Source organism: Mustela nigripes, chromosome 16 (assembly GCF_022355385.1).
Source record: "Mustela nigripes isolate SB6536 chromosome 16, MUSNIG.SB6536, whole genome shotgun sequence".
Taxonomy (NCBI): domain Eukaryota; kingdom Metazoa; phylum Chordata; class Mammalia; order Carnivora; family Mustelidae; genus Mustela; species Mustela nigripes.
In genome coordinates this window covers 37,406,576-37,429,329 of record NC_081572.1, presented here as the reverse complement: position 1 = coordinate 37,429,329, position 22,754 = coordinate 37,406,576, and the positions used below count along the sequence as shown (strand labels likewise).

General features: G+C 51.5%; 1 protein-coding gene across 7 annotated transcripts; it reads left to right on the top strand.

The window, feature by feature from the left end:
- The first annotated feature begins 864 nt into the window (after nt 1-864).
- Nucleotides 865-22,359, top strand: LIG3 (DNA ligase 3). Of its 7 annotated transcripts, none has more exons than XR_009400272.1 (20): nt 865-1,001; nt 3,248-3,801; nt 6,188-6,331; nt 8,117-8,314; nt 9,296-9,447; nt 10,360-10,526; nt 10,611-10,688; nt 11,157-11,325; nt 12,852-13,007; nt 14,902-15,033; nt 15,595-15,674; nt 16,631-16,718; nt 17,089-17,166; nt 17,481-17,604; nt 18,201-18,343; nt 18,671-18,745; nt 19,170-19,316; nt 19,796-20,003; nt 20,366-20,447; nt 21,552-21,640. XR_009400272.1 is itself a non-coding variant. In XM_059379395.1 (20 exons), the coding sequence occupies exons 2-20, from the start codon at nt 3,252-3,254 to the stop codon at nt 20,705-20,707; spliced, it is 2,814 nt and encodes a 937-aa protein (XP_059235378.1). In that variant the 5' UTR covers nt 865-1,001; nt 3,248-3,251; the 3' UTR covers nt 20,708-21,543. The 7 variants fall into 7 exon arrangements, 5 of the variants coding, with proteins under 5 accessions (XP_059235378.1, XP_059235374.1, XP_059235373.1 ...); XR_009400273.1 differs by lacking the exon at nt 21,552-21,640 and adding an exon at nt 20,651-21,543; XM_059379395.1 differs by lacking the exon at nt 21,552-21,640 and adding an exon at nt 20,651-21,543 and having other exon boundaries at nt 20,380-20,447.
- The last annotated feature ends 395 nt before the right edge of the window (nt 22,360-22,754 follow it).

Sequence of the window (22,754 nt, the reverse complement as noted above, 5' to 3'; positions counted from 1 at the left end):
CCCTTACATTAAAAAAGCCAAGCTTTTTTTCACGTAGCACAGAATTCCCTCCAGAACCTGATTTTGGCTTACCTCTCTAACAATGACCGTTTGCTGTTGTTAAATGCCCGAACTCAAACTCTCTTTCTCTGAGCCTGCTACTCTTTTGTAAAAATAGCCATTCTAGTCCCTCAAAAAGTTAAGCTGAGGTTTAAGAGACAGTACACTTCGAACAATACGACGGTTTACTCTCCCCATCACTCCTTTACACTTTAAACCTGTATATATCTAGCGCCTCTTTTCAACTCAGTACTTTTTTTTTTTTTTAAGATTTTATTTATTTATTTGTTAGAGAGAGAGAGTGGGAGAACACAAGCAGGCAGAGGCAGGCAGAGGCAGAGAGAGAAGCAGGCTCCCCACTGAGCAAGGAGCCTGATGCCGGACTCGATCCCAGGACCCTGGGATCATGACCTGAGCCGAAGGCAGAGGCTTAACCCACTGAGCCATCCAGGCGCCCCAACTCAGTACTATTAATTGAATACTTATTATGTACCAGGTACTGTGCGGGACACAGGACAGAGGGAATACAGAAAAATAGGTTGAAGGACGCATTCTTTGCTTTCCGCAAGCTCCTTACACTACACTTTCTCAACCATATTTAAGGCCTGGATCATCTCTGCCATCATGAACAAATCAGGGGGTCCTCAGGCCGGGCTGAGACTCCAACTGCTGCCGTGTTCCCCCACCTCCGCTTTCCTCCGCCGCCATACCCGGCGGGAAACCACCCAAAAAGCCCTTCTGCTTCCCAAACCCACACGGCGCCTAACCTGACCACCGCCCAAGTGGCAGGCTGGGGGGCGGGGACGCGTGGAGGCGCTTGGGCCTGGACCTCTGCGCCTGCGCGCTGCGGCCGGCTCTAGGACCCGGATTTAAAGAGACAGGCGCTACAACCGTCGTGGTGGCGTGCGGCCTGTGGGCGCCGAGTGTGAGGCCTGCGGTGTGCGCCTGAGCTGGGAAGGCAGGTGAGGGGCGGGCGCGGCGGGGGCGGCGGGCCCAGACAACCGGGAGGGCGGCGGCCTGGCGTCCCGGGGGTCCGGGGCTCGGCGCGGCCTGGGAACCGGCCCCCTCGGCTCCTCCCCCGCCCTCCCGCCGAGCCCCGGGGCACACCCTCCGTGACGTGGCTGCCCCCCGGGAGCCCACGGGGGTTGGGCCGTAGCTCCCCGGGACCTCCGCGGCTCCGCGAGTGGGAGGGTCCCCGGGGACCCTGTGGGGCCGCTCTAGCCGGCCCGGGTCTGCACGCCCGAAGCCGATGCTCCCTGGTGCGAGCTTTGGAGCCTTTCTCCGTCCGTCGCGGCCCCTTCCTCCGCCCCGAGCTGTGTCCTTGCGCCCCCGGCCCGCCGGAACCGAGGAACTCTCTTCCCCGCCTCCTGCGCGCGTCCGCGCCGGCCGGTAGCCCCTGCTCGCTCCCGGAAGGCGTCGGGGAAGCCCCCCCCCCCCCCCCGGGAACTGTGGCTGCGGGGCGCTCGCTTCCCACCCGGGCTGCGTTGGGGCCGCAGCGGTTTCGTGCTCGACCACCTTGGAGGGAACGCTGCGCCGCGGACGCTGTGGGGGGTGGGCGGCGCGGGGCGGACGGGCTTGCTCCGAGCCTCACGGTGCCTCCTCGTGGCCCAGGTCGGCCTGGGCCTCGGACCTCGGGCCGGTGGAGGGGAGGGGGGCACGCTACCCAAACGCTCTCCTGAGGACCGTGTGGAAGCCGAATTCGTTCTGAGCTCCTCTGATGGACCTGCCGGACTCACATACCGCACCACTGTAGTTCTTGAACTTCTCGGGGTTATTCACCGTCTCTCCAGCAAAATGTACATTTATGAATACGCGCATTTTGTGTACATTTTCAGGGAGTTCAGAGCCCACCCATCCCCCAGTCTTTCCATGGGCTCATTCTAATTTTCCCAGTCATCCCGTGAAGTAGGTGTTATTTTCCTATTTAGAAATGAGAAACCCGAGAACCGAGTTCTCAGAAATTAACAGTCCCTAAACTGGAAAGTCACCGTCCGCACTCCCAAACCCGATTCCCATCCACCTGCTTCCCACTACGGAAAGTAAAGCGGGCTTGTCGTTATAAACCAATAAGGACTTCCACTACAAAGCATGTGCAGGTTGGAAATAATTTCCAGTATATTTAAAATTAGAACAATAAAAATACTTTGGAAAACATGAATATAAAAAGGTCTGGAGGATACCGTGTGGACATGATCCCTGCTTTCATTTGGGGTGATTTATCAGTTCCTTTGATTCTTGCTGTCCAGTTGCTTCAGCATTCCCTGATTCAAGTACATTATGAACAGGCTGATTGCCCATAGGGAGCCTCTGCTTGAAGGATAACTGCTTTACTGATGGTCATAAGAGCTAATGTGTCCTGAACTTGTGCTCTATGCCCAGCTCTTAAAAGATTTTTATTTATTTGACAGAGATCACAAGTAGGCAGAGAGGCAAGCAGAGAGAGAGGAAGGAAAGCAGGCTCCCCACTGAGCAGAGAGCCCGATGCGGGGCTTGATCCCAGGACTCTGGGACCATGACCTGAGCCAAAGGCAGAGGCTCAACCCAGTGAGCCCCCCAGGCGCCCCTGCCCAGCTCTTTTCTAAGGGCTTTACTCTTAGAGTGACAAGTTAGGTAGTTTTGTTATCCACATTTTGACAGTTGAAGAAATTGAGGGAGGGAGAGGTTAGGTTAAGTAACCTACCAAGGTCACACAGCTAATGAGCTACAATATGAACCCAGGCATTCTGGTTCTAGATTCCATTTAATTGCCTCTCAAAATGGGTCATCTGATTACATCATAGATTGGTATAGTGACTTAATTATTTTCTGAGGGTGGCATATATGTTCTACTTTACGTTAAAAACCTCACAAACATCATGTAATTTTCCTTGGTGACTAGAAAGAAACTTCAGGATCTTGCAATATTTAACAGACATCATCCATTAAAAGTATCAGGTATTGCTGATGGTCTGAGAAAAGCTTTTTTATGTTGTTTGGATTTGATTCTCTTGATTGTGATTTACTAGATGTACATGTGTACATTAGATATTTGAACCCACTTCTGCAAACTGAACTTTCCTTTTGTTCATCCTGTATGCAATAAATCTAATGCTTTGGGAAATGTTTGGTTAGTCAGCATGGACTGTAGGAGGGCTGTGGGCTTTGGGGATGTAGTAGCCTAGTTCCTCATTTATATCTCACTCTTCTTGTGTCTTACACTTTCATGCAGCTGTATGACTTTGACTTTCAAGATCCTCTTCCCATCAGCCCTCCGCGCACTGGGGCGAAAAGAACTGAGCCTGTTCCGAGAGCAATATCACTGGCCTGACAGAAGACAATTCAGCCATTGGTTAGAAACAGATCTGCTTGATGGGCCCTGCCTCCTGCAGAGAAGAAAGCCTGCTCTGTCATTCCAGGAAGGCCATCTAAGACCACGTGCCACCTGCCTTGTTTTCTTGCCAGGGGTGCATGTGGGACTCTGCAGTGGCCCCTGTGAGATGGCCGAGCAACGGTTCTGTGTGGACTATGCCAAGCGTGGCACAGCCGGCTGCAAAAAGTGCAAGGAAAAGATTGTGAAGGGGGTATGCAGGATCGGCAAAGTGGTGCCCAATCCCTTCTCAGAGTCCGGGGGCGATATGAAAGAGTGGTATCACATTAAATGCATGTTTGAGAAACTGGAGCGGGCTCGGGCCACCACAAAAAAAATTGAGGACCTCACAGAGCTGGAAGGCTGGGAAGAGCTGGAAGACAATGAGAAGGAACAGATAAGCCAGCACATTGCAGGTGGGTGGGGACCACTGCCTTTCCAGGGTAATGGTGCTGAGAAAAAAGGGTAGTAGAGTCCCATTTTTTTTCTTTCTTTCCTTTTTTAATTTTTTTGGAAAGAATTTCAAACTCAGAAAAGTTATGAGAATAAAAAAAGAAAAAAGCTCATAAGCTTTTATCTAAGACATACCTGTTAATATTTGTTCTCTTTGCATTATCATTTGTGTTCCTACGTGCACTGTTCCTCTTTCCACACGTGCATAGCTTGTTTTTTTCCTGAACTATTTTAGAGTATGTTGCACATATTTTGGCTTTTGCCTTTAAATATTTTGGTGCATATATCTTTTTTTGTTAAGATTTTATTTATTTATTTGACAGAGATCATAAGTAGGCAGAGAGGAGGGGAAGCAGGTTCCCTGCTGAGCAGAGAGCCTGATGGCGTGGCTCGATCCCAGGACCCTGGGATCATGACCTGAGCTGAAGGCAGACACTTTAACCCACTGAGTCACCCAAGCACCCCTTCAGTGCATGTATCTTAGGAACAGGAATATTCTCTCTTGTGACCATAATACAGTAATCAACTCTGATAAATTGATCCTTTATGTAATACTTTAACGCACAATTTGTATTCCAGTTTTGTCTATTAGTCAAACAGTATCTTTGTAGCTTTTTTCCCCTTCACAGTAGAATCCCACTCTGGGATCAGGTATCACATTTTGTTGTCTCTTTGGCCTCCTTTATTTTTATTTTTTTTTTTAAAGATTTTATTTATTTATTTGACAGAGATCACAGGTAGGCAGAGAGGCAGGCAGAGAGAGAGGGGGAAGCAGGCTCCCTGATGAGCAGAGAGCCCGATGCGGGGCTCGATCCCAGAACCCTGAGATCATGACCTGAGCTGAAGGCAGAGGCTTTAACCCACTGAGCCACCCAGGCGCCCCTCTTTGGCCTCCTTTAATCCAGAACTTTTCCATAGTTTTTCTCTCATCACATTGATATTTTTGAAGAATAGAGTTCCTACCATCACCCCCTCTTATATTTCAATTTATTATCATATGGATTCACAGATTACTTTTTTCTGTGCTTATAATTTTACTGTATTTTATTATTTCCTTACTTAATTGTCCCATATTGGGCCACATGGGAAACCCTTTGATCTGGTTTCTGTGTCCTGGATGCCTGGCTCATTTTTTTTAGTGTTTTAAAGTATTTTTTTACTTTATAGCATAATAGTATGCTCTTAAGCTTACCTTACTTTTTTTTTTTTTTTAAGATTTTAAGTAATCTCTACACCCATTGTGAAACTTGAACTCACAATCCCAAGATCAAGAGTCATGTACTCCACTGGCTGAGCCAGCCAGGTGCCCCTCTTAGGCTTACCTTATATGTATCCTTCCACAGCTCTGGAACCGGCCCGTTTCTCTGAAGAATGCTGGTTCCTCTTAGTGGGGGAATGGCTTTAGAGACCAAAATCTAGATGCTGTGTATCCTTGTTGCCATGAGGTTATCTTTGCCTTTAGACCATTAAGCAGACAGAACTGGAAAAATAGATATTTACACACAAACACGTGCATATACTGAGATACATATATATGCACACATATACATACATATTCATGTGTGTGTATTTTAGAAATCTTACACCAATACTTCCAAATCCAGTTAGTCCTTTATGACCTTCCATGTGCTCATCTTTAAAGTAATATTCATATCTTCAATTAAGTATAGTTCTGGTCACTGTGGGAGGACTGTGGCAGTGGCTGTAAAAATGGACACCTGCGTATCGTTGTTCTTTGAGAGGAGAAAAGACTTCGAGGAGAGAAAGCTACTTTGCATATACTTCTTTCTCAAGTTCCTCATCCTGCCGTGCCCTGACTTGGCCATTGGCTCTAGTTTTTGGCACTTCTGACTAATCTTCAGAGGAAGAGGAAAACAAGGTAGAGTCAAACTCACACAGCTCAAAAAACACAGCAGCTGGGACTTTCCATGCCCGTGCCAATCTCACATGCTCTGTTCTCCATCTTCATTTCACTTTTTTGTTCATCTATAAATTGGGGCTATAAATTGGAGCTGAGGTCCCCAGGTTTTATCTCTGGAAAGGTGGGTTCTGATTCTACCCAGATCTGGAGATCATCATATATGGGATAAGAGGTGGAGAGGGCTGATGAAAATATAAGTTACTAATAGTTAAAGAGTAATGGGGTCTTTTGTCCCCTGAACACTACCCCCCACCCAGGACTCTCTTAGTCCACTCAAGAAGTACAGCCAGTCCACAACCAACCTTGCAGTAATGTCATGTTAGTAACTTTCCCAGCAAGGCTGTTAAGAACAGTCGTTAAAATTCTTTGGAAGCTTTTCTCAGAGATCTTTCACTGAAACATACTTTTTCTGGGGGTGGGTCCTACAGATCTGTCTTCTAAGGCCACAGGCACACCAAAGAAGAAAGCCGTCGTCCAGGCTAAGCTGACAGCCACTGGCCAGGTGACCTCTCCAGTGAAAGGTGCCTCACTCGTCACCAATAGCAATCCCCGGAAATTTTCTGGTTTTTCAGGTGAGAGATTAGAGATACTTTAGCTGTTAGAGTCCTTTTAATTTGGAATCCTATTTGGGATTCTGGTTGAGTGAAAATTCTGTGCTACCTATCGCCTCATGCATAATTCGCTTCCCTCTGAGCAGAAGAAGGTAATGGCTTATTTTCAGCATTCCACTGGCATTTTTTAAAGTACATTAATCTCTGTTGCAGCCAAAAGATGTTTGTGTTTTCAAGACTTTTTCCCCCTTGAAGTAGTCACCTGGGTCAGATGGAGATGATTATAACCTGCCCTATAACTTCCTTGTATTTTGGTGATAAAAGGATTTTGAGAAATCGCATCCCTAACCTTGCCCAAACCAAAGATGAGAGTGTGGAAGATGTCCTGCATGGCCTTACGTAATAGGTAGCATTGGGAAGGGGCTTTTACTTTGTAGCTTCGTCTGTTCTGCAGGTAACCTTGGGAAGTACTTTTATGGGGCCCATCTGACAAATGAGAAAGCTGGTGTCTGGTTCATTATGGAGTTAGTATTGATGATGAGGTCTGCTTAACTCTCCAACACCTGTGCTTTTTTACCCTGCACCCTGGTGCCCTTATTTGGAGACATTCTTGTGACTGACTCAGGTGAAGAAAGTAAAGGCAAACACATGGACTCAGAAGTTGCTCAGAGAGGTAGCTTTAAGTGAGTGAAAGAAGCACAGACTTGAAGTCGGGAGACCTGGGTTCTGGGCCCAGGGCTGTCACGTGACCGCTTGTTCAAGGGGGCAGGTGGCTTTCCCTTCGAGCCTCTGCGGCGTCATCTGAAGGGGGAACAGTAGTTGCTGCCTCCTTTACCCTACAGTATTTGCACGAGGACTGCTGGAGAGAAGATTGCAAAAATTGCCTTGATCTGTGGGATTTTCTTATTTTAAAACTCCGAGGTTTGTTTTTTGTTTGGCGGTAGGCCAAAGCCAGAAATACAGAGGGGTCTGGGTGGCAATAAGGACAGCACATTCCTGGATGGATCTGGGTCCCAGGGAGGGAAATTGGGGAGGAGCTGAGAGAAGTGGGGCATTCTAAAGTCTTGCAACCTGCTCAGCATTGACGCTTTGGAATTTTGTCCCCTGAAATCCTCTTCAGAGGCCAGGTCAGAGATGAGGATGGATTTAGAATTTACAGACCCTAGACAAGAGGAAGCTTACATCAGCAGCCTGCTTGCTAATGGCTCTCTTGCAAGCTTGCAGAATGAAATGTGCTTGTAAAAGAGGGGAGAGAGGATCACTCAAGAGTTGTGCATTAATTTGGGGGTGTCTGGAGGAAAGTCTTGCTTGCTGATACCTTTTATTTTGGCACTGAGAAGCAGGGATGGGTGGGTGGGAGCGGCAAGGGCTCGGGCATGCCTTCTCTCAGGCCATGGGCTCCTCATAGAAGAGATGGAACCAGGTCATCTTTAAGGCTCCTTCCAGCCTGTCAGTCTGCGCCAGTCTCCCTCCAACTAACATGGCCCTTTGTTTCTTCTTCCGTCCTCATCCCCACTTTTCTGCAGCTTTACCATTGCTCTGAGGTTCGCTTATTCTGTGCGGTGCTTGAGTAAAGAAATGCGCAGCAGCTGGGCCTCCATACTAGTGCGAAGCCATTGTCTCTTTACCGTTAACTGCTGTGAGGCCTGTTGCCCTCTTCGTGAGATGGGCATGAGGTTCTCCACCCCACAGGGCTAATTTGGGCGCTGCAGGGCAGCTCCATATAGAGTGCCAGCAGAGTGCTTCCTAGTTTCCCTTTCTTCCGTCTCAACAAGGAATCATCCCTGTTGTTTCTCTCTCCAACAGCCAAGCCCGACAACTCTGGGGCAGCCCGTGCAAGCCCTCCCCCTAAGGCAAGTCTGTCCTCAAGCAGATGTGACCCCAAGCACAAGGATTGTCTGCTACGAGAGTTTCGGAAGTTGTGTGCCATGGTGGCTGAGAATCCTAGCTACAACACGAAGACCCAGATCATCCAGGACTTTCTTCGGAAAGGTTCAGCCGGAGGTGGGACCTAGAACATCCTGGATGGGCCTTTCCTCTGAAGAGCTCAGAGCCATGGCTGGTTTCATTGCCGTGTGAATCGTACAGTTGCACGGGACCTCATGCTTGCTTTAATCCTTTGTTAATACCGTCTTGAAATTCCTTGTTTCTCTTTTTTTTATTATTATTTTTTAGAGGTTTTATTGGAAGAGAGTGGGCTCAAGAGCTTGCACTCGGGTGGGGGAGGGAGGGAGGGAGAAGCAAACTCCCCGCTGAGCAGGGAATCTGAATCCAGGCTTGACTGGGGACTCTGGGATTACAACCCGAGCCAAAGGCAAATGCCTGGCCAACTGAGACACCCAGGTGTCCTAAATATTTTTCATTTTTAAGTAATCTCGATACCCATGTAAGTGGGGCTGTATAAGTGGGGCTCGAACATACAACCTGAGATCAAGAGTTGCACGCTCTATCAACTGCGCCAGCCAGGCACCCATTGAAATTCCTATTAATTTTGAGAACTCTGCATTTCTACTTCTTTATTGGGCCCCATGAGTGCACCAGTTCTGCTCAGAGCACATTGGTATCGCTCCTCTTCTGTCCTTACTTTATCCCCAGGAGGCTAGAAAAACATGTGCATTTGACCAAGAGGAAAGTTTACTGTCCTGCATGTTTGATCAGATTTTTGTGACCCATGTGCACAGCTGGAATAGAATCTTCCAGTTCCTTGATTCATCTGACAAATCATCACTGAGCATCTGTAATGTGCTTCTCACTGGGGACGCTGAACTGGAAGTTTGGCCCTGCCCTGTGGGAGCTCAGCCAGAGGAGGTAGACACGTGAGCCACAAGCCACCAAATGCTATGGTCTCTACCACTGTAACGAAAACGCACAGGGTGTTTTGGCAGCACAGACCATGACGTAGACCTCTCTCTCGGATCCTTGAGTTTGTATATGTATTTGTTTAAGCTCCATTTCTCAGGAGGATCTCCATTCTTCTGTCTCCAGATGGTTTCCACGGTGATGTGTACCTAACAGTGAAGTTGCTGCTGCCGGGTGTTATTAAGAGTGTTTACAACTTGAACGATAAGCAGATTGTGAAGCTTTTCAGCCGCATTTTTAACTGCAACCCAGATGATATGGCACGAGACCTAGAGCAGGTCAGAGGAACGGGAGGGTAGGCGGCGTTCCAGGTGGGGTTCTGCCAAGCCACGCACCTGAAATCTCTTTTTTCTGGTTGGGGCACATACTGTTTTGGGAAACTGAAACCTGTTTGAGCAAGCTTCCTTTATGAGAGCTGAATGTGAGGTGAGAGCTGAATGGGAGGCGACAGCTGTCAGTTTCACAAGGTTCTGAGGACTGCAGTCATACTCCTGCAGAGCCCTGAGAAGCCTGGATCTTGAGGGACTGGATTTCAGACCTCCCGTAGTCTCTGCTAGGGTTCCCATTCTGGACCCTACTTTTTCTTGCTTTTTTTTTAGTATAACTTGGGATAACATTCAGCTTTTGGTTGTTCATGGAAAGTTTCTATTCAAGTACTCCCCCTACCCCTTTATCTGATGACCATATTTGTTTCTTAGTTAAAATTCTTTATTTTTTTAAAAATATTTTCTTTTTGAGAGAGAAGGGGGGTTTGTGGGGGAGGAGCAGAGGGAGGGAAAGAATCTTAAGCAGGCACCACACCCAATATGTGAGCCCGAGAGGGGGCTCAGTCTCACAACCCTGAGATCATGACCTGAGCCCAAATCAAGAGTCGAACACTTAATTGCCTGAACCACCCAGGTGTCCCTCTAGGTTCAGGTTCTAACAGGAATCAGATTGGCTCAGTTCTGAATTAGTCCTTGCATCATCCCTCAGTGAAGGCAGGTGGCCAGATCCTGTGGTGGATAGAGGTGCCCTTTCCAGGAACTGTGGGTGGGATAGATTCTCCAAGAACGAGGTTAGTATGTGTGTGGTGGGGACAGAAGTTAGTATGTATGTGTTTAAAATCTCTGGTTCATCTTTAGTCCTGGGGGCTGGAGGGATATACTCAGCCACTCTGGGGTTACAACCATTTTGGTTTTTGGAGACAGGGCGACGTGTCAGAGACAATCAGAGTCTTCTTTGAGCAGAGCAAGTCTTTCCCCCCAGCTGCCAAAAGCCTCCTTACCATCCAGGAGGTGGACGAGTTCCTCCTTCGGCTCTCCAGGCTCACCAGGGAGGAGGAGCAGCAGCAGGCCCTGCAGGACATCGCCTCCAGGTGGGGAGCTGCCCAATGGGGATGGGCTTGGGGAGATGGAGTCACCGGGGAAGGAAAACCAAGTTGAATGTGCCTCACCCTTAGGTGTACAGCCAATGACCTCAAGTGCATCATCAGATTGATCAAACATGATCTGAAAATGAACTCGGGTGCAAAGCACGTGTGAGTACCAGCCCTCCCCTGACAGCCAAGCTGCTCGCTTCCTTTGTTGCCATCTGGTGTCAGGACTTCAGAGTCCTGAGGTGGATTCAAGTCCTAATTCTACCTTGCTCCTTCCTGCGTGGCCCATCACTTGGACCTAGCTCAGCCTATGTTTTCTCGTATAAAATGTCATGATGACCTTCTTACGAAGTTGTTAGAACTGAAAGTACAGAATACATTCAGTAAATCTGTCTGAATTGCTTGCCCTCTCCAGCCCGTCTTTGCTAAGGTGGCATCCACGTAGACCCAGGATCTCAAAATTGCTAAGTTTTACAAAAACATTTTCCCTTGCAAAAGGCTTTTAGACAGTGGAACATTAGCTTTCCCACTTTACTGAGATCCCTCCTTTCTGTGAGAACTGACCGTTATCTAAAGCAATGAAGTCAAAGGCAGTGGTTTTTGTTTCTTTGCTCCTCTCTGCCTTGACAGGTTAGATGCCCTTGACCCCAATGCCTATGAAGCCTTCAAAGCCTCACGCAACCTGCAGGACGTGGTGGAGAGGGTCCTCCGCAATGAGCAGGAGGTGGAGAAGGAGCCAGGCCGGAGACGAGCTCTGAGCGTCCAGGCTTCCCTGATGACACCAGTGCAGCCCATGCTGGTAAGGCTGCTGCTCTGGCCCCACTCCAGATGTTCCGATCTTCCTTGTGAGATCTGGAGGATTGGGGCCAGGCACAGTGCAGATGTGAATCTCCACAGGGCTCTAAAGGTGAAGGAGAAGACAGTGTGGTTTAGCAGAGACGTCTAAACTTGAGGCCTGGCTCGGCCACCAGCAGGGTATAGGATCTTGAATGAGTTGCTTAGCCATTCTGGGTTTTTCATTTCCTCGTGTGAATGTGTTATGAAACCTTCTGAAGCATCTACTTAGAGTGGTTGACTGGTCATCTTTCCTGAAGACAGCTGGGTGTGTTAAGTAACTCCTAAGTTTCTGTGACCTACCCCGAAGTAGCTCTGAGAGGTGGCGACAGAGCCTGGCTTCCTAGGATCAGGCGCCTTGGCCTCTTCCTTCTGGAAAGAGGAAGCTTAAGGAATGAAGATCATGTCTGACCAAGATCATCTTGAGCCTCTGCTCATTTCATCAGAACTGGGCTTCCCTTTGTACGTTAGTTCCTCTGTGTAATGGGGGTCTCCACCAGTGCTGCCATGCCCAGTGAGAACCGTGGGGTTGCCTCAGTGGGGCACAGTGACTTTCATGAGATCTGCCTGGGCTTTATGTACTACAGCCTGTGGTTAGGCTTCTGGGTTTGGGTTAGGGAAGTGTCCTGTCTTGCTCGGAATGTGGGACAGCCAGCCCCAAAGTAGTAGGATCTCCATCCTGGGGACGGGACATCTGTCACCGCAGTAGTGGCCTTTCTGCCCTTTATAGGAATTCTTGGAGTCTGGTTTAAAACCTATCATTTATTCCAAGGGTGGCATGGGGTAGATAGTTTTGTGCTGAGCCACACAGACTTTGGAGTTGGGCCCAGCCGTGAGTGTCATTCCTGCCCTAGATGAGCTGTATACCTTTAAGTGGGGACTGAGGCTCTTCAGGCTTCTGTTTTCCCATCCATAGAAGGAAATCCATGTCTCTGACGTAAGATAGCACATCAAGGATGCAGCGAAATTATGTGTATGACCTGACATGTACAACCTCCACCCCTGAGATGGTTGGCCATCGTCAGCTTGAGTCAGGATGGCGCTGGGAAGTGAAGAAGCCCTCCTGTGTCCTGTCTTAGGGATCCCTGACCGCTGCCACCCTGCCAGCTTCCCTGTCACCTACACCCTCTTCTCCCTTCTACACACCTCCTATGCTAAGATAACTGATGCATTTAATAGCAAGCCAAGGCCGTGTAAGATCCTGAATTACTGAGAAAAAAATGAAATGCTGTTTCAGTGGAATTTTATTTGCTCTAAAATAGACCTCGTTAGTGGTCCTCAAAAAGCCAGCTCCCGTGTCTGCTGCTGCAACGCTGTAGTCCGAATATGGCATTGCCTAGCCTTGTCCATTCCCCGCCTCTTCAGCGGCCTGGTCTTAGGTTATTCTCTGGTCGACAGGCCCCAGGACCTGGACTCTGGGGCTGTCCATGCTGAGCAACTCCCACTGAAGAGCACCTGTAAGTCTCCAGGCTTTTCTTTCCCCACCCCAAGGCTGAGGCCTGCAAGTCCATCGAGCACGCGATGAAGAAGTGTCCTAATGGCATGTTTTCTGAGATCAAGTACGATGGGGAGCGAGTGCAGGTGCATAAGAACGGGGACCACTTCAACTACTTCAGCCGCAGCCTCAAGCCTGTCCTGCCTCACAAGGTATGGGTCCCTTCCTCTGCAGGGACTGGCTTTCTCTTCCTGTCCTGAAGAACCTCAAGGCCGGGGTTCTGTAGTCATTTCAGCTCTGGGCTGTAGTTGAGTTTATTTTGTAGTCATTGAAGGAATCTATTTGTTTTTGGAGTCTTAAAATGAAGGGCTGCTCCATGGGGACAGCCGAAGAGCCCAGGCATGGGTTAGTCAGCACAGAGCCCCAGGGGACCTTGATGTTCCCCTTGCCCACAGTGATGCTAGGACAGTGAGCTCACCTGGCAAGCGACTTGCAGTGCTTGTCTTGTGTTTCCATGTCCTGTGTGCTCCCCAGTGCTAAATTACCTCCCGGGGACAGAGGGCTGGTAGGCTGTACTTCATGAGTTTTTTTGATAAACCTTTATTGAGGGCTTAGTCTGGGCTAGGCACTGTTTTTGGTAATGGGTGTGCAGTAGTGAAAAAGGGACAGAAGTACTTGGAAGCTTACATTCTGATGTAAACTCAGTCCAGCGGGGACAGATGAGAGCCCAGACTCCTGTCCTTTAAGGGGCATTAAGAACCTCGCCCCTTAGTCCTTCTCAGCACCCAGGGCCTCTCTGAGTCTTTGGACTTTCCTCAGGGAAAAGCAGCTGGAACATCTGACCCCAGTAGCTAGTGAGTAATGGGACTTCCTGTGCTAGCTGCCCCTTCTCTACTAGGACTGACTCCATTCATTTTTTTTTTTTTTTTAAGATTTTATTTATTTGACAGAGATCACAAATAGAGAGAGAGGCAGGCAGAGAGAGAGGAAGGGAAGCAGGCTCCCTGCCGAGCAGAGTGCCCGATGCATGGCTCCATCCTAGGACCCTGGGATCATGGCCTGAACCGAAGGCAGAGGCTTTAACCCACTGAGCCACCCAGGCGCCAGCACCGACTCCATTCTTCAGAGCCCTGGGGGTGAAGGGGATGTGTCGTGGGACTCCTGTGCTGCCCTCACCCTTGTCTTCCTGTTGGACCTCTGAGCATTGGGCTTTTCATTTCAGATGTCCAGAGGAGAGCTAAGCATTGGCCTCCGTGGGGCCCAGTAAAAGTGCCCCGGAACTGCTCCTGGGGAGCTGCCCAGTGGGCCCCTCTGTTACCCGGAAGAAGTCTGGGCCCTGCTCTCCCTCACCAGCTGTCCTGGGTCTCTCTTGTACTTGTGATTTGTAAGGAGCTGGGTTGAGGATCGAAGCCAAGTAGGACAGCGGGACAGGCCTTTCTTGTCCCCACTCCAAGCATCATAGGTTTTGAGGGCCTGTGTGCCCTGCCCAGGGGAGGACTCGGGCCCAGTCCTGCTCTCTGGAACTCAACACTGGCAGCGCTTGGCAGGGGCCACCCTGGGTTCAGTGGGACTACTCCCTGTGTGGACTCTGAGACTGGGGTCCTGCCTGTATCGGGAAAGACTCTCGATTGCAAACATCCTTTCTTACTCATTTAGAAGATGGCTGTGGGTTCTGAGCTCCCACTCGGAGAAGACCCTCCTGTTTCCTTGCTGCTCCGGAGAGGGTTCATTTACTCCTTTCCATCCATCTTTTTATAAAAGCTCATCTGTTCTCCCCCACAAATGTCTGCCTGCCCATGTTTACTCCTCCCTTCCATGCTTGTCCACCTCTACCTCCTCCTCCACATACTTTCTTCCTTTTGCCCCCCAGCTCTCCTCCATGGCCCAGAGTGGTTCCATCCAGGCTGACCTTTTCCTGCTTGGGTCTCAAACGCCTCTCCTCTCGTCTCAGTGGCTGCTAAGGCATAGATGTGTTTTGCACATGAGTTTGGCTTCCACATATTGGTGTTTTGTGTTCGTTCTGGGGCCTGGCTTTTGCTTTCTGGCTCAGCTTTAGGTCACTGCCGCCCATTCTTCCCTCACCTGAGTGCCCTTTCTGCCCCCCAGGTGGCCCACTTCAAGGACTACATCCCTCAGGCTTTTCCTGGAGGCCACAGCATGATCCTGGACTCCGAGGTGCTCTTGATCGACACAAAGACAGGCAAACCGCTGCCCTTTGGGACTCTTGGAGTGCACAAGGTACTGGCTTGGTGCCCAGGAATGTGCAGGAATGAGCAGGTGTGAGCACATGTACATGTATCTTTGTGCGCCCTTGCTCTCAGCGGAGGGGAATCCACTCAGGGTGGGGCTTATTCTTTGTTTCTGAACTATTTCTGAATTTAGCCCTGAGTTTAGACATGTTTTTTGTTTTTTACATAAAAGGAGCTAGTATTGGGAACTCAGAATTGGTTTGGCTTCCATTTTGGACTGTCCGCCAAGTGCCCTTGTGGCCCGGGGACTTCTGAACACATACAGGACTGTTCTGTCCACTGCTTTCCGGGTCCGTGTTTTTTGTTTTAAAGATTTTATTTATTTATTTGACAGAGACACACAGCAAGAGAGGGAACACAGGCAGGGGGAGTGGGAGAGGGAAAGCAGGCTTCCAGCCAAGCAGGGAGCCTGATGTGGGGCTTGATCCCAGGACACTGGGATCATGATCTGAGCTGAAGGCAGAAACTTAACAACTGAGCCCCCTGGGTCCATGTTTTATACCCACTTATATTGGGCCTCATGTATCTACTACCTCGTTTCCCCTTACAGAAAGCTGCCTTCCAGGATGCTAATGTTTGCCTGTTTGTTTTTGATTGTATCTACTTCAATGATGTCAGCCTGATGGACAGGTAGAGAGATCTGCTTTTGGTTCCTGGGTTGGGGGGGGGTGTTCAGATTGGCCAGGAAGGAGGGGAAGGGACAGGGTTGAAGCATATGCCTCTTTGTACCCAGGAGCTGGGGAGGAGGGAGCCAAGAGGTTGCATACTTGCCACACACTCAACTCCCCACTGACTTTGAGAGCCGTTTTGCTGACTGGATCTCCTGAGCACTTAATTCAGAGGAAACCGAGATCCTCACAGAAGTTTCTGTGCTCTAGCAAAGTGGACTATTGAGAGAAACAAACTGTGAACACTATAGGGTTTCAGACAGCACCCGTGGGGGCATAAGGCAGATGCTTTTTAGCCCGGTTTTGGTTTTGGGAGAGGTGGCCGGGAAGCTGGGACTAGAAGAGGCCTGGAGGTGGGGACCATCTGAGGGAGAACTAGCGGTCTTGACTTCACTGCATGCAGATTCTTGGGTATGAGAAACCAGGATTGGCCTCTTGCACACCTAGACCTATGTCCCTGCTCCCGCCCTCCCACACTGGCCCCGTCACTGAGTGGGGAGCGGGGAGAAAATAGGAGGGGAAGGGGAAAGACTTGTTGGGCCTTGAACTTCGGTCCAGAGAACCACCCAGCCTTGGGCTCGGGGGCCAGCAGTGGTGGGGCGGCAGCTGCATGGATGAAAAACGAGAGTGAGAGTCATTTTTCATGTGGGACCAGACGGTCTGGGCTAAAGGCCAGTTCTTCTGCGGCTCCATGACAGAAACAGGCACTGCAAGGATGAAGTGGCTTTGTACGACAGCTCATGGTTGTCCGTTGCAAGGGAACCCTTATCATCCCAACAGGCAGAACTGTGAGGCTGGGGGCTTGGAGCCACGGCAGACCCTGTCTTGAAGCAGCAGTTGGTCATGCCCCTCCCTCCTCAACACTCTGAATGGGGTGGGAGGGTCCTGACCTGACCTCAGCTCTCTCGTCCCCCTTAGGCCTCTGTGTGAGCGGCGGAAGTTTCTTCATGATAACATGGTTGAAATTCCCAACCGGATCATGTTCTCAGAAATGAAGCAAGTCACTGTGAGTAAAGACCCCACCCCAGACAGCAGCCTGGTGGTTCGAAAGCAGAGCAGAGAACCCCTGGTCAGATGTGACGGAGAGAAGGAGTCCTCATTTTCTCATGGGGGCTGCCGCTATGTATAGGTTGTCTCCTAGTCTCCACCTACAAGGACAGGGCCTGAAACATCCTTCCTAGCTGGGCTCCCTGGGTCTCAAAGCTGCAGCCACTTTCTGGTTGGGAGAACTGCTTTGCAAGACCATTGTTCGTGTGTTCAAGTTGGGGTATTTGCAGCAGGTGCTTTACTAGTGTGCAAAAGGGAACCACCACCACCTTCCCACCATGGTGCTCTCTGTTCACACACCAACCTTAGCGTCTCTCTATTACCCTCAGAAAGCTGCAGACTTGGCTGACATGATCAACCGGGTCATCCGAGAGGGGCTGGAAGGGCTGGTGCTGAAGGATGTGAAGGTGAGCTGCTCACACCCTGTGCTTGCTTTCTCCCATGGGCTCTCCGCCTCCCCCAGCCTTTCCAGCCCTGGCCAGCAGAGGGCGGTGGCGGTCTGAGGTTGGGTGCAGCAGGGCCGCCTTTCCAGTGTCTCACAGGCTCTGTTTCACATCTGGAGGATGGGTTCGTTGTTCGATGTTCCCTGGGACAGCAGCTAAGGGCTCTTGCTCAGAGTGGACTGGGCACTGGTAAAGCCGATCTGTCGAATGAAGAGGTAAATCCCACCCTCCTAGAGTTTCCATTCTAGTTTGAGGTCTCTCTCCTGCTCTTCCCTCAGGGTACATATGAGCCTGGAAAGCGGCACTGGCTGAAAGTGAAGAAAGACTATTTGAACGAGGGGGCCATGGCTGACACAGCTGACCTGGTGGTCCTTGGGGCCTTCTATGGGCAAGGGAGCAAAGGTCAGGATGGCCCCCAGCCCCTGGGATGGTACTTCTTTGAAAGGCACCACCGCTCAAGGTGTAGCTGGCCTTTTTATCAGCTTGATCTGCCAGCACGGCCGGTTATGGTGCCCACAGCTGTGGGATCAAGGGCCCCAACCCAGCATGTCATCTAGGCAGGGACACTGGAGAGTTACAGACTTGGGCAGGGAGAGGTCAGGCAGGAATACCCCATGCTATTTGGCACAAAGATGCTCATCATCGGCTAGTTTCTGGGAGCCTGGCCACTTTTTCCTCAGGGAAAAACCTCAAAATCTGACTGGCAGGAAAGCTGGGCTCTGAGGAGTCAACTGTGTGCTAGACTCTAATTTTTTACTCCTCACCAGAGCTTAACAAGTTATACATGATGAGCCCCAGTTTACTGAAAAGGAGAGTGGGGCTCGTATAGGTTAAACTTGTACAGCTAGCAGGAGGTAGGCCTAGGAGGTGAGCTCGACTCTCTGACGCCAAGGCTCAGGTCTTTCCCCTCCAGCAGGCTGCCCCTCACTGGGCACGTGGGGCTGGTGGCAGTGGCTCCCTCCATCCACCACTTAACTCACCCATGTTCCCGCCCCCAGGTGGCATGATGTCCATCTTTCTCATGGGCTGCTATGACCCAAGCAGCCAGAAGTGGTGCACGGTCACCAAGTGTGCAGGGGGCCATGATGACGCAACCCTTGCCCGCCTGCAGAAGGAACTGGACATGGTGAAGATCAGCAAGGTGAGGAAGGGAGCTGTTCGGCCCAGACGCCTGGACTGGACCTCGTCCCCGAGACTGGTTGTGCTTCTCATTTATCTGTGTCCGCAGAAAGGAGAGCAGCTGCTTGGCCATGGTAGCAGTCGTAGGCCTTTAGAGGCTTTGAGGGCCGACCTTGTGGAAACTGGCCCGCATGCCCCCCTGGCCATGCCCTCTCAGGGCAGGGAGGATCCCATGGGGTGAGGATCAGCTTTCTGTGAAGTCACCTCTTCACACAAGCTCCTCATAAAGGGGGGTTTAAATTTTGTTTTGACTTGGGAAGGTCCCAGGACAGCATCTTTTCTTTTCCAGGATCCCAGCAAGATACCCAGCTGGCTGAAAATCAACAAGATCTACTATCCTGACTTTATAGTCCCAGACCCAAAGGTACCAGCCAAGGGGCCTGGGCTCCTCCTGCCCGCAGGAGGAGCTTGGAGATTCTCTAGCACCACAGAGAGCCATCTCAGCCTCACTGTCAGCCCGCCCAGGATGGGGATCTGGACTGTTCAGCCAAGGGATGCGCCAGTCCACACTGAGGAATTGTCCTTAGTAGGGGCAGGATGACACCAGCCATCCCCCAGACACTCAGAAATGGTTTGCTCTGGAAGTTACCTGGGCCACTTCCTTCCATGCACTGAGAAACTGGGGCCCAAAAGGAGAGCCAGAACCTCCCTTGGGTCCCATAGCATCAGCAGCAACAGTGGGACTAGAACCCATCTCCAGCCTGTTAGCCAGTGCTAGTCTGTATTGCTTCTTGCTGGTTGGTGTGGGGGCGGGGGGTCCTTCTTAACCAGTGACTGAATCCTGACAGAAAGCTGCCGTGTGGGAGATAACAGGGGCTGAGTTCTCCAAGTCTGAGGCTCACACTGCCGACGGGATCTCCATCCGATTCCCACGTTGCACCCGCATCCGTGATGATAAGGACTGGAAATCTGCCACTAACCTCCCCCAGCTCAAGGTGCCAGTGTCTATTGCATGTGTGTTGTCCACCTCACTGTCCCAGCCTCAGAACCCTGGCTCTCTGGCCTGCTCATGTGTTCTCTTCCCCACCCCCCCCGCCCCCCGTATGTCTCTACCCAGCCCCCCACTGCCATCCACCAAGACAGGGCAAAGAGGGCAGTGGAGAAGACCTGCCTGCCCCAGGGCCTCCGAGAAGAGAGCTAAGTGTGCTGTTCTCAGCCTCCTGCCCTGCTGCTCAGGGCTGGGTCCCAGGCTATAGTCTATGATGCTGTTAAGAACCATGGGGCAGAGAACAGTGATTTGTACTCATGATCCAAGGAATGGCCAAAATTTAGAAAAGCACCAAGAAAGCCAGCCTCTATTCCCTGCCATTTCTCTCTTCTTTTTATTCCTCAGCCCCATGGGCCTAACCTGCTTCAGAGGCCTGTAGCTAGGAAGAGGATGAGAGCCCCTGACATTCGGTGTCACCCCCCACAGGAACTGTACCAGCTGTCCAAGGAGAGAGCGGACTTTACGGTGGCGGCTGGAGAGGAGGGGAGCTCCACCACAGGGGGCAGCAGCGGAGAGAACCAGGGTACCTTGGGGCCTGCGGCGGCTCACAAGGCCTCCAGGGCCTCCCCGAAGCAGCCCTCAACCAGTGCCAAGAAGGCAGGAGGAAGGCCGAGTAGCCCCAACAGCAGAGGCGGTAAGGGGGTGGGTGGTAAAGAGTGTGCTGTGAGGGCAGAGCTCAGAGGACGGGGACCTAGTCTCGCCAGGCAGCTCTGAGGTCACGTGGTTCGCTCTGTCCACTACTGCAGACCCGGAACCCATTCCTGTACTGTGTCCAGCCACGGGCCCCTCCATCTGCTCAGTAGAACTGAGTGACCGGCTCCTGGGAGAGCCTGTCAGACCTGGGGACGAACCACCTCTGAGCTAGAGGCCTTACCTGCCGAGAGCCTCCTTGGCCAGCTCCCCTAAGCTCCCAGCAGAGCCGGGACCTGGCCTCTCCCTCGGCTGCCCTGACCTCAGGGGTAGCAGCTTTCCTCCCTACTCTGGTTTTCATTGCAGGCTGTCTCCCACAGGCCACCAGCGGACTGTGAAAGTGGGGCAGAAGCGGAAGGCTCCTGATGAGACCGCGTGCCCAGCAAAGGTGAGGGGAAGAATGGCAGTGTCCCAGGGGCCCATCTGGCCCGGAGCTTTGTGTTCCTAGCCCTCTGCCCTTGGGCACTGGGAGGAGTGAAGGTGTTATGGGGACTGGCGGCCAGACCCTGTGGCCCGCAGCAGCTGCTCACCCACCCTGGGCCTGTCCCATGGGACAGCCACTCCACCCTGTGCCCTCTCGTTACCTTGCAGAGGCGGCCGGCCAGCCCGCACAGAGGAAGGAGAGCGGTGCCAGCAGTCAGGAGATAGAACAGCCTGGCCTCACTGAGAGAGGCTGCAGGCACCCAGCGGGCTGCAGGTCCCGAGTCACAGTTTGCATTAAAGAGAAGGGAGAGAGCCGGTCTGGGTGGAGTGCAGCTGTGAGTTTGTGCTCAGGGCCAAAGCAGAACCAGCCCCGCCCCGAGGAGCGGGTCAGGGGCACTGGCCAGGTGACTGGCGTCCTACCTGCAACGCCCTTCCCTTCTTGTCCTCCCCCGTTTGTCTTCGGTCAAAAACAGCTGTTGAGCTGCTCCTGAATGTGGCAGTTAGGCTTAGCCCTGGGGGAGCTGCTGGCCCACAGGGTACAGAGGTAAACACTGGATCTCTGTCCGGTGTGATGGACCCAGCAGTCCTCCTCCCCCTAGCCAAAGCCAGCATCGGAGATTGCCAAGTGGAGTCTGCACCCGGTCCCCAGCAGAAGTAGGGAACTTTTCCCATCTTTTCCCTACCGGAAGCCCCTGCCCCCATCCACAGCAGAGCAGGGCTCCTAACCCCCACGTCTAGCTGCCTTTGTGCTGCGCACTGCTCCGTCAGCCAGTGTCACGGAGTCTGAGAGCCACTGGCCCTGCCCCTGGGTGGTGGTGCTTGAGTAGACACATTCTCCTCTTTTCCAGGTCCCCTGTGTGGGGACCCAGCCATGCTCCCTCCTTTTCCTCTAGACGGATAGGATATGTGCCCTCTGGAGTGGCTGGGGGACTGGGGTTTTGATACATGGTCCTTTCCTCCAGTCAGCTCTGAGATGGCTCCCTCCCATCTCTGGCTCTGGTTCTCAGACCTTCCTGTCTGCCTGTGCTGCGCTGGGTGGAGCCCCAGCCTGACCGCTGCACATTTGCAGGTGCTGCTGGACATCTTCACTGGGGTGCGGCTCTACCTGCCACCCTCCACACCAGACTTCAGCCGTCTCAGACGCTACTTTGTGGCATTCGATGGGGACCTGGTGCAGGAATTTGACATGGCCTCAGCCACACATGTGCTGGGTAGCAGGGACAAGAACCCTGAGGCCCAGCAGGTCTCCCCGGAGTGGATTTGGGCCTGTATCCGGAAACGAAGGCTGGTGGCCCCCTGCTAGAACTGCGGCCCCCCCTCGCCTTTGGCCGCACACGTTCTGCTTCATTTGGGGGTGGGCCTGGGCCAGCAGGCGAAGGCAAGAACACAGTAGTGGGGCCTGGGGGAGGGTGGCGGTGGGGGTGGGGGGAGACGGCCTTTCTTCTCCAAGCAGTCTTCCAGAACCTACCAGCCATGGTCTTTTCCCAGCCAGGACTTCATGGCTGTGGGTGCCGCTGGGGAAGTCTGTCTCCTGCTGGTTTACATAGATCTTTCCGACCTGGGTGCTGGTTTGGTTGTATTTGTTTTCTTTTAAAAGTTTTTTTTTTTCCTCCTATAAATAAAAGACCTTTCAGTTACCCCATCCTTCACCCCTTCTCCCCCGTAGGCCCCCTTGTGGTCAGGCACGGAGTGACACTGAGCTGTTGAAGCTCAGAGCACAGCCACCTGCCCCTTCACTTGCAGGCTCGTTTTAAAGTTGTATTTAAAAGATTGCTCTCAGAAATGTTCTTATTTGGCAAGACTTGTATTCAGCCTGGCCCTTTTTGCCAGGAATGTAGCCTCCTTTGAAAGAAAACAAAATGAATTTTATGACTTAAGTCTCTGTGTTCTCCTCTTATAGGGTGTGGGTCCTGGTTTGAAGGGAGGGAACCAGGATCAGGTAGGAAAACAGGGCTTTATAAGAAAAGGGAGGTTACTGGAGCTACTCCTCTGGGAAACACAGGACTCCAGGAGGCTCTGCCTCCCCCAAATTTGGAAACAAGACTGGTCTTTAAGATAAAAAACCCACTCAAGGACAAAACCTATACGGTCTCCTTACCAAGAAAGGCTCCCATGCCACTCAAGGCTGGTTTATTCGAATAAAAGGAAAACAGTTCCGTGGAGAGGAGTGTATTCAGTAGAACTTTTCGTGGCAATGGAAACACCTTGTAGATCTTCCCTGGGCAAAATAAACAAGGCACGCTTAGCCACCTATCAGGTGCTCATCAGCTGA

What these genes read in the sequence shown, in the direction of transcription:
- LIG3 (XM_059379391.1), top strand. Translation starts at nt 3,252, where the DNA reads ATGACTTTGACTTTCAAGATCCTCTTCCCATCAGCCCTCCGCGCACTG. An exon ending in GATGTCAGCCTGATGGACAG is followed by an intron (nt 15,675 to 16,630) that starts GTAGAGAGATCT and finishes CGTCCCCCTTAG; the next exon opens with GCCTCTGTGTGAGCGGCGGA. An exon ending in ACATGGTGAAGATCAGCAAG is followed by an intron (nt 18,344 to 18,670) that starts GTGAGGAAGGGA and finishes TTTCTTTTCCAG; the next exon opens with GATCCCAGCAAGATACCCAG.